General features: G+C 38.5%; 3 protein-coding genes and 1 pseudogene across 3 annotated transcripts; 3 read left to right on the top strand and 1 right to left on the bottom strand.

Moving 5' to 3' along the window:
• Positions 1-222: 222 nt before the first annotated feature.
• LOC143633320 (receptor-like protein Cf-9) lies at positions 223-3463 on the top strand. The gene has a single exon (XM_077101642.1). The coding sequence runs from the start codon at positions 492-494 to the stop codon at positions 3396-3398; it is 2907 nt and encodes a 968-aa protein (XP_076957757.1). The 5' UTR covers positions 223-491; the 3' UTR covers positions 3399-3463.
• A 972-nt stretch (positions 3464-4435) lies between these two features.
• Positions 4436-6140, top strand: LOC143633317 (receptor-like protein 9DC1). The gene is made up of 2 exons (XM_077101638.1): positions 4436-5606; positions 6005-6140. Exons 1-2 carry the CDS (start codon positions 4843-4845, stop codon positions 6138-6140), a joined length of 900 nt encoding a protein of 299 aa, XP_076957753.1. The 5' UTR covers positions 4436-4842.
• Positions 6141-6240: 100 nt separating this feature from the next.
• LOC143633315 (receptor-like protein Cf-9 homolog) lies at positions 6241-8128 on the top strand. The gene has a single exon (XM_077101637.1). It carries the CDS (start codon positions 6530-6532, stop codon positions 8126-8128), a length of 1599 nt encoding a protein of 532 aa, XP_076957752.1. The 5' UTR covers positions 6241-6529.
• Positions 8129-8527: 399 nt separating this feature from the next.
• LOC143633321 (cationic amino acid transporter 1 pseudogene) lies at positions 8528-10631 on the bottom strand (annotated as a pseudogene).
• Between the last annotated feature and the right edge of the window lie 239 nt (positions 10632-10870).

The following is a 10870-nucleotide window of genomic DNA, read 5'->3' as shown; positions in this document are numbered from 1 at the left end:
TTTATAAAACGAACGTAAACGAACTTCCTGTCAAACGATTCTCGAACTATTCGTTGAATGTTCGATTCATATACAGCCTATCTACGATACTTATTTAATACAATTGTAACATGTATATTTGATATATGAAGCGAAACCATGATTATGTTGTTTGTCATCCTAAAACCATTAGCTTAATTACGTTACAATATAATTGCAGTTATACAAAACCCTACGAGACCCGGCCAAATCAACGTCTTATAAACTAAAAGATACGTTACTGAAAAGTCTACGCTATGCTACTATTTAGGTGAGCATTAATTATTAGAATTAACAATCAAAACTAGCTGGATAATTTGCATAATAAGACATGAAAATAAAAGTGTGAAGCATATTGAGTCAAAAGACATTTCTTACATTAATAAGAAATTGAACTAGACCATAAACTACTGGCAACATGATGTGTATATATAGATTGTAGCAAAGTATGAACATATATAGTCATTAGAAACATGCAATCTAAGAGAATGAGTAATCCGATTTTACTTTTCTTTATCGTTTCCTTTTTCTTTCTCTGTCCCGCCTCATCCTCTCCCTCTTATGTCAACACCACATATAAATGCTCTCTGCAACAGACCCGTGATTTGCTTACATTTAAACAAAACCTTTCCTCCATCAATTTCTCAATAGATGATACCCGGTATTCCCCATGTGAAGATTGGCTAGGTTCTGGTTATAATCCAATTATGAGTAACTGGAACTTAACTACAGACTGTTGTGATTGGAATGGGGTCACTTGTGACCGCTACACAGGCGATGTTATCGGTCTTGACCTGAGCTGTGGCATGCTGCAAGGTACAATCCACCCAAACACCACTCTTTTTCACCTCCCACGTCTTGAGAGACTCAATATCGCTTACAATAGTTTTATTGATTCCCAACTTCCACCTGACATTGATAAGCTTTCTAATAGCCTCACACATCTCAATATCTCCTTTTGTGGATTTACGGGCCAAGTTCCCACAAATATTTCACACATTCATAAATTGGTGTCTCTTGATCTCTCTTGGAATATGAATGGGAATTTGATTGGTCTCAACCTTGAACCTCATGTTTTCATCAATTTGCTTCAAAATTCTACTGTTATAAAAGAACTCTCTCTTGATTGTATCGACATCTCTTCAGAGTTACCTACTAATCTTAACATCTCTTCTTCTTTAAGGTTGTTGCGTCTTTACTACACTCGATTGCAAGGAAACATACCCCATAACATTTTCAACCTTCAATCTTTGGAAAAGCTTGACTTGTCAGGTAACAGTTTCACAGGTCATATCCCTTCAGAGATCACACATCTTCCTAATTTGGTTTCGCTTGATCTTTCTTTGAATGGCATTGATAATTTGCAAATTCAACCTCATATTTTTAGTATTCTTATTATAAATTCTACTTGTTTGAGAGATCTTCGGCTTTATGAAGTTAAAATAGGTTTCGTTTTACCCTCTTATCTCAATATCTCTTCTTCTCTAAGATCACTCGGTCTAAGCTTCACCAAGCTGCAAGGGAAGTTGCCTGATAACTTCTTAAATCTTAAATATTTGGAAGAACTTCACTTGTCAGGGAACAATAATCTCTCTGGTCCATTTCCCAAGATTAACACAAGCACTAAAACCCCTCTGAGGGCTTTAGCTATGTCGTCGATAAGCTTATCTGGAGAGATACCCACCTCAATTTGCCATCTCAACTTTTTACTTTCCTTAAGTATCTCATATAGTGGTTTAAATGGAACCCTTCCCAATTCCATAGGTAACCTTACATGTCTTGTATCTCTACGTCTATCATCTAACATGCTTTTTGGAACATTACCTTCTTCGTTGTTTACCCTTCCTGCTATAAAGAAAATCTGGCTTGAGAATAACATGTTCCAAGGAAATGTGCCACTTGAGTTGTTTTCTCTTCCGTTTTTAAAAGAATTATCCCTTGCTAACAATCACTTAACCGGCCAGATTGATGTGCTTGATAGTGGCCCCAGCCAACAAACATTTCAAGGACTAACCAAACTCACTTACCTGGACCTTTCATATAATAAAATTAGAGGTGAATGGGAGTTGGATACACTATTATCAAGCCTCACAAACCTTGAAACACTCATTTTATCACACAGTGGTATATCTGTTATGACCAATAACGCTAATCATTATGTCAATCCTCATTTTGGGACCTTAAATTTGGCCTTTTGTAGTCTTAATGTGTTTCCAGTGTCCATTCGAGCCATGACAGGTCTTATACACTTAGATCTATCTAGCAATGATATACATGGAGGCATTCCTGAATGGTTAGAGGAGATAGGAAGAAACCTGGTAGTGTTCAATATTTCAAATAACTCAATAAGTGGCACCATTCCAAACGTATATGAGGATTGGGGCGAATTACAAGGGTTTATTTTGAATGGAAATCAGTTAGAAGGAAAGGTGCCCACTTCTTTGTACAAATGTAAAAATTTAAGAATAATTGATTTGGGAAACAACTTCTTAAATGACACATTTCCTGGTTGGTTAGGAGATATTCCCAAATTAGTGGCCCTTGTCCTCAAGTCAAACAATTTTCATTCGGGTATTGCAACTTCTTCAATGGTTAAATTCCCATTTCCAAGTCTGCGAATTCTTGACTTATCTCATAATTGGTTTGAAGGCCAACTCCCAAGAAAATATTTTCAAATTTTCAATGCTTTGAGAAATGTGACCAAATCAAAAGCAGAATATGTGTTAATAGATAGCATGTATTACTCCATCACCATTGTGATGAAAGGAGTTGTTCAACATGTTCTACAACTTTTGGTTGAGTACACGATTGTTGATCTATCAAACAATAAATTTGAAGGGGATATTCCAAACATCATTGGAAATCTGGACTCTCTGAAAGTTCTCAACTTGTCCCACAACTGCCTAACAGGTGGAATCCCACATGCTCTTGGGAAAATATCAGAAATTGAGTCATTAGACTTGTCTTGGAACCAACTCGCAGGAGGAATCCCACAAAGCCTTGCTGAATTGACGTTTCTTGGATTCTTAAATCTATCACAAAACCACCTTGTGGGTCGAATTCCACAAGGAAAACAGTTTAGCACATTTTCAGGGAATTCATTTGGAGGGAATCCAAAACTATGTGGGCTTCCTTTGTCCAATAAGTGTAGTGAGCATCTACAGGAAGGACAACTTGATGGTGATGGAGATGTATATGAATATGATGAGGGTAGTGGATTTATATGGAAAGTGGTGATGATCGGATACGAATGTGGAACCTTACTGGGATTCGTGTTGGGATATCTCATGTTGTCATACAGGAAACCGAAATGGTTCAATGCAATTGTTGATGAAGCAAGCCATATGATCATGAAGAGGAAAAACAAGAGAAGATATTAATAAAATGGTACGTGTTTTAGATGTTTTTCTATTTTATGAAATTATGCAAAAAACCTTACCCAGTTTTTTTTGTATAAAAATTCGTATGCAGGTAAAGAATTGTATGTTGATGCTGGACCATTTTCAAAAATTCTTCTTTGTCTGAATTATATTTTTGTTACACTCAAATATCTCTTTCTGAATTTATTATGTCAAATTTAGTTGAAAGTAAAATCAGACCCTCATGGTTAAAAATGTATGTGAAACGAACAAATAAAACCATTATTAAATCAGATGCTATTTTAGAGCAATTTGAAGCAAATTGTAGCTATAACTAAGGGATGAGCGGGGTATTGATTTTCTCAAACTCTTGGTACCAGTACCGAAATGTTCGGTTCGGTATGGATGTGCTAGAGGCAAAAATTCGGGAGATACCGAAAAACTTAAAACTTGGTACTGGTTCTGGTACCAGTTTCTTTTTGCTCATCCCTAGGTATAACAGTGATTAGCATATGATACCTGGTATCGAAAAAACACCGATACCAAGTCTGAACCGTACCATATTGGGTTATTTTTGGGATCGTACTTTCGGTTCGGTATAGTACCGGTATTTTGGGTTGATTTGCCTTCGAGTACCCGTATTGTACCGTACCGAGCACTTTGAGTACCATTACCCATTTTAGGCAATATATATATGGGACCGATACTTTGGTACCAATACTGAACACATTCCTAGGTTATACTAACGCGGAGCAAATGAACCCATGAAGATAAGACAACGAAGGATTTGATTTTAGGGGTGTAAACAAGCCGAGCCCAAGCTCTGGCTCGGCTTGTGAGTTGTTTTTCAAGAGCAGACTCGGCTCATTTATTATTTATTAACTACGTATTCACACCCGTACGCGTTGCAACACAAGAATGACACAAAAAGAAGGCATCGTGAATGTTGGTAACATTAGGGCAATAATATAAAAGCTTTATACAATAATATTCTAAGTATACAAATTATAGAAAGATATAAACTCACACGTTGACAAATAGGTAACATCGCTGCTTTTGGTCTATGCAAGATATTTCATATTTGCATGTATACCTCCAAAACCTTACAAGGGCCACAACATGAATAAAGCAGTACAGATCTGCTATTAAAAAATCTACACTGGCTGACAACATTAAATTTAAGACCCTACCACCAATGTAAAGTCTTATCATAATCCTCAAGCCTTTGGTCGAATTAAACCTCAATCATATCAATGTGGTTGATCCAAGACTTTATGTCATCTACACGTTGAAAGTTCTGCTTCGGGTCTACCAACAATAAACGCTGAGGTGAGAAACGCTGAATGTATCAATGGTCTTTGAATATACATGTCACGTGAAACTGTTACTGTGAGTATATATAGGTTACGTTGTAGCAAATTATGAATATCGATCTGTAGCCGTTAGAAGCATACGATCAAAGAAAATGAGCAATTGGATTTTGCTTTTCCTTTTCCTTTCCTTTTTGTTCATCTCTTGTACCTCATCCTCTTCATCTTTTTCCAACACCACTCCAAAATGCTCTATTCAACAAACCCTTGCTTTGCTTCAGTTTAAACAAAACCTTTCCTCCATTAATACCATGTATGACTATGGATGTGAAGATTGGCTTGGTTCTGGTTATAATCCAATTCTGATTAACTGGAACACAAGTAGAGATTGTTGTGACTGGAACGGAGTCACTTGTGACCACTCCACTGGCGACGTTATTGCTCTTGACCTTAGCTGTGGTATGCTGCAAGGTACTATCCACCCTAACACCACTCTTTTTCGCCTCCCTCATCTCCAGAAACTCAACCTTGCTTACAATGATTTTGTTGATTCTCAACTTCCACCTGACATAGGCAGCGTTTCTAATAGTCTCACGCATCTCAACATCTCTTCTTGTGGATTTACAGGCCAAGTTCCCACTGATATCTCACACATTCACAAATTGGAATCCCTTGATCTTTCTTGGAATGGGATTGATCTCAATCTTGAACCTCATGTTTTTATCAGCATGCTTCAAAATATAACAGTTTTGAAAGAACTTTCACTTGAAAACGTTTTAATCTCTTCAGTTCTACCTACTAATCTTAACATCTCTTCTTCTTTAGAATTACTAAATCTTCGCAATACTGGATTGCAAGGAAATCTACCCAACAACTTTTTCAAACTTAGATGTTTGGAAAACCAAACGCCCTGCTTGCGGTGCGCGCATATAATGTATATATGTGTGAACCCTCGGGTGGGCAAAAGTAAAATTGCACTAATTTTGACGTTATTTTACTAATCTCGTGAAAATAACGTTAAAAGTGACGGAAGGTTAATCAGGCATCATGTGGTGGCGTTGATAGCCGAAAGACAAGGGCACATGCACCGATCAGCCGGTGTCCCGATGATTGAGTGCTATGTGCCTTATGTCCAAGGCTTGATGCAAAACTACTATCGAGCCGGGGGTCTCACCGGAAGCAGCCTCTCTATCCCTATGGGATAGAGGTAAGGCTGTCTACATCTTACCCTCCTCAGACCCTACCATAGCATTGCTATTGGTGGGATATACTGAGTACGATGAGATGTTTGGAAAACCTTGACTTGTTGGGTAACAGTTTCACTGGGAACATCCCTTCAGAGATTTCACGTCTTCCTAAATTGGTTTCGCTTGATCTCTCTTCGAATGTGATTGATAATTTGCTAATTAAACCTCATATTTTCGACATCCTTCTTAAAAATTCTACTTTTTAAAGCAAACTTTAGCTTGCTAGAGTCAATATAGGTTCGGTTTTACCCGCTTATCTTAACACTTCTTCTCCTCTAAGGTCACTTGATTTAGCTTCACCAGCATGTAAGGCAAATTACCTGATAATATCTTAAACCTAAGAGATTTGGAAGAACTTTACTTGTCAGGGAACAAAAATCTTTCGGGTCCACTTCCCAATATTAACACAAGCACTAGCACCCCTCTCTGGTGGTTAAATCTGTCAAACACAAGCTTAACCGGAGAGATACCCACCTCAATTGGCCATCTCAACTCTTTAGTTTACTTGAGTCTCTTAGATTGTGGTTTGAATGGGTCCCTTCCGAAATCCATAGGTAACCTTAGAAACCTTGTTTTTCTATATTTATCATCTAACATGCTTTCTGGAACATTGCCTTCTTCATTGTTTACCTTGCCTTCATTAGAGTATATTAGGCTTGCTAAGAACAAGTTTCGAGGAAATATTCCACTCGAATTGTTTTCTCTTCACTCTTTAAAAGGATTATCCCTTGCTAGCAATAAACTAACCGGCCAGATTGATGTACTTGATAATGGATCCATATCACAAACATTTCAACTACTTACCAATCTCACTTACATAGACCTTTCATCAAATAGTTTTAGAGGTGATTGGGATTTGGATGCATTGTTATCGAGCCTCACAAACCTTGAAACACTCATTCTCGCAAATAGTGGTGTATCTGTTACAACCAGTAATGCAAATCATTATGTCAATCCTAAATTTGGGATCTTGAGCTTGGCCTCATGCAATCTAAAGGTGTTTACAGTGTCCTTTCGAGCCATGACAATTCTTAAGCATTTAGATTTGTCTAACAATAATATACAGGGTCACATTCCTGAGTGGGTAGGGGAAATAGGAGTAGAGCGATTGTTAGTTTTGGATCTTTCAAACAACTCGATAACCGGCACAATTCCAAATGTTTTCGAGGATTGGAGTGGATTAGAGGGGTTTATATTGAACGGAAACCAGCTGGAAGGAAAGATTCCAACTTCTTTGAACAAATGTCAAAACTTGAGAATAATTGATTTGGGAAACAACCACTTAAATGACACATTTCCTAGCTGGTTAGGAGATCTTCCCAAATTACAGGCTCTTGTCCTCAGATCAAACTATTTTCATGGTGGCATTGAAGCCTCTTCCACGGTTAAATCCCCATTTCCAGCTCTGCGAGTTCTTGACTTATCTAATAATGGATTTGTACGCCAACTCCCTTCAAAATATTTTCAAAATTTCAATGCCATGAAGAATGTGGTAAAAAGGAGCCAAAAACCAGAATATATTCAAGTTGGTCGCATGTATTACTCAATCATTGTTGTGGTGAAAGGAACTGATAGAGATTTTAAACAAATCTTGATTGAGTACACAGTGGTTGATCTATCAAATAATAAATTTGAAGGGTATATTCCAAGCATCATTGGAAACCTGAACTCTTTGAAAGTGCTCAACCTGTCCCATAACAGTCTAACAGGTCGAATCCCACAGGCTCTTGGAAAAATATTAGAAATTGAATCACTAGACTTGTCTTGGAACAAACTCACAAGAGAAATCCCACAAACCCTTGCTGACTTGACGTTTCTTGGATTTTTAAATCTATCACAAAATGATCTTGTGGGCCCCATTCCGCAAAGAAAGCAGTGCAACACATTCCAAGGTGATTCATTTGAGGGAAACCCAAAACTATGTGGGCTTCCATTGCCCAAAAAGTGCAGCGAGCGTCCACAAGAACCACAACTTGAAGGTGATGGAGATGGAAATGGAGATGCAGAAGAGAGTGAATTTACATGGAAAGTGGTGATGATGGGATACGGATGTGGAACCTTACTTGGGTTCGTGTTGGGATATCTAATGTTATCAACAGGAAAACCGAAATGGTTCAATGCAGTTGCTGATGCAGCAGAGCATATGATCTTGAAAAGGCAAAACAACTCAATATATAATAATATTAGTCTATAAATGGTATGTGCTACATGGCTTTTATTTCACCAATATGTGCAAAACACTTTACTTTAGTCCTTTATTGTTTTTTAACAAAAATTTCTGATGCAGGTAAAGAACTTCAGGGGTGAAGTTGTACCCTTCAGAATCACGCAGTTGTAGAGAACCTTCTAAATTATTTTGAATTTTGAGTATTTATTGTTATGTTGGTCACCATGTGATCTTATCTTAATGCTTTCTAATCTTTATAGTAATCAAGTAAGTTTTTGTTGTTGTACACCATCAATCTCCTAAATACTCAAAAGTACAATAATAAAAAAGAAACAACCCTTTGAAATCATATGCACTCTCAGAAAATGCATCTCCTTCTGTAAAATTCTAATTTCACATTTTTTCATAAGTTTACCAAATTAAACAAAAATCAGGTGCGACTAGTTGTTATTGTATTGAGTTCTATAGGTTCAAATGTTGCAGCCACTCTTTCTCTATCATTTCCTATTTCAACCTCATTATCATCAACTTCTATCTTCACGGCCTCCTTCGACGCATCATACGTGGCATGCAATCCCACAAGAAAATAGTATGTTAGCAAAACAGCAGTCCACCCTAAGAACCTCAAGAAAGATGCACCATCAATTGACCCCATCATGAACAAGTTCAATGCAATGCTACCCGATGGAAGCCACGGAACAAATGGTGCCCCCCAAAGCTTTGGGTTCCTCGCTTGCTTCACCGTTAACCGAATACCCAAAGTGGCCAAAAACCATATCCCCACAACAAACAGATACACCAACCAACTCTTTACTCCCCATGCCCAAAGTAAACCCATCCCAGTAGACGAACAAACGATAAACACCAAGAAGATAATCAGCTTGGTTCTATCTTGGCGCGTCGTCACTCCCGTTGAGTAGTATCGTCTCACTAATAGCCCGATTGCCACTAACGAGAATATGAAAAGTGTAGAAATGGAAAGAAGACTTGCGAGGATATCAAGGCTCGTGAACAACGCAACCAGGCAGTTTGTAGCGGTCATGATAATGGCAGCATTAACCGGTGTCCCGAGCTTTTTATGGACCACAGCTAGAATAGGTGGCGCCATGTGGGCTCGCGCGATGTGAGTGAAGTATCTAGATTCGGCTATGATGATCGCTAACAGAACAGTAGTCATTCCCTCTAACGCACCTAACCCGACCAATATCTTAGCCCAGTTCATCCCCACATCTTCAAATGCAACCGTGAAAGAGGCATAAACATCAATTTGGTTGTAAGGTTGCATTAGGCACAACACTGCCGCCAGAAGCGAGTAAGTGGTGATGACAATCAACATTGACCCGACTAACCCAATGGGTATATCTCTTCCCGGCTTCTTGGTTTCTTCACCTAATGTTGCCACTCCATCAAACCCAACATATGCGAAGAAAATCACAGATGAAGCCTTCCAAATACCCCGAAAACCGAAAGGTGCAAAGGGGTCAAAGTTGGCAAGATTAGCCTTTGTTGATCCTGCTATGATTATAAAAAGCAGGACACCAATATGGATTATGGTTGCAATAGAATTGAACCTTGATGATCCTTTCATGCTGAAAGATGCAAAGATACAAATGATTATAGATACCGCGACAGCCATCGGGTCCAAGTAGTCAAACCCCTTTCCCATTGATGGAATATTAATACGAAACTCATTCGGTTTATGGTTCCATAAGGTTGCAAAATATGATGTCCATGAACGAGACACGCTAGCTCCGGCTACAACATACTCAAACAATATGTTTCCAGCTGCAACAAAAGCTACAAAGTCACCAAGTTCAACTCTTAGGTATGCAAACGAGCCTCCGGCTACTGGAAGTTCAACTGCAAATTCGGTATAACAGATGACAGAAAATAGTGCAGCATAGCCTGATATCAGGTAGGATATGACAACACTTGGACCAGCTAAATCATGAGCAGCTTCTCCGGTTAGGACAAAAACACCAGCACCCATGACAGCTCCAACACCGAACCAGATGAGGTCGAACCAGTTTAGGTTCTGCTTCATCTGGTTCTGGCTCTGAGTGCGCATTCCGTGTATCTCAAATTCATCTGATGAGCGGGCAAGGAAGCGTTCTTTTATACGGGATCTGGTTTCCATTAATGCTTTTACGTAGTTGGACCAACTTTGGAATGATTGCTCTGGGAAAAAATCTGATTTCGCACATGAACAAGAGTTTTTGTTTGGATTATTGCCCGTGTTTCTATATGGTTCGCCGTCAATATTAGCATTGCCATCACGACGTGCATTGTTATTATTATTGCTATTGTTGTTGTCACTGATCCTGCCACTGTCGTTGTCATTTCCTTTTCTATTGGCATTGTCATTGCCATTACCGCTATGACCACCACTGTCATTACTAGCACTAGCACTAGCACTGCCATTGTCATTACCATTATTATTGTTGTTGGTGGTGTCACAATTGTTTTCGTCGTTGGTGCCATTATCATTGCGGTTTCCATCATTTCCGATGGCATCAGGCTGATCCGCCATCTTGATGTCCTAAAATGGTTTTGCAACTCCTTTAATAATATATATATATATATATATATATTGTCAAAATTTAAAACTAAATTGAAAACAAATCTAACCGTGTAATTTAACTTCGCCTTAGCGAATCAAGATGTGGTTAATACCAATTTGATAGCGCTGCCGGGAGCTTTGCCTCATTTAACCACCGCGGCCGGGCAGATCCAGTCTACAAAAAATGCATGTAGAAGAAAACTCTTTTA

The sequence above is a fragment of the Bidens hawaiensis genome, unplaced genomic scaffold, assembly GCF_021521415.1.
Source record: "Bidens hawaiensis isolate Kalapana, Puna unplaced genomic scaffold, B.hawaiensis_p1.1 tig00006676_1, whole genome shotgun sequence".
In the NCBI taxonomy this organism is placed as follows: domain Eukaryota; kingdom Viridiplantae; phylum Streptophyta; class Magnoliopsida; order Asterales; family Asteraceae; genus Bidens; species Bidens hawaiensis.
This window is presented reverse-complemented; position numbering and strand designations above follow the sequence as displayed.

What these genes read in the sequence shown, in the direction of transcription:
- LOC143633317 (XM_077101638.1), top strand. Translation starts at nt 4,843, where the DNA reads ATGAGCAATTGGATTTTGCTTTTCCTTTTCCTTTCCTTTTTGTTCATC. An exon ending in AACCAAACGCCCTGCTTGCG is followed by an intron (nt 5,607 to 6,004) that starts GTGCGCGCATAT and finishes GTTGGGTAACAG; the next exon opens with TTTCACTGGGAACATCCCTT.
- LOC143633315 (XM_077101637.1), top strand. Translation starts at nt 6,530, where the DNA reads ATGCTTTCTGGAACATTGCCTTCTTCATTGTTTACCTTGCCTTCATTA.
- LOC143633320 (XM_077101642.1), top strand. Translation starts at nt 492, where the DNA reads ATGCAATCTAAGAGAATGAGTAATCCGATTTTACTTTTCTTTATCGTT.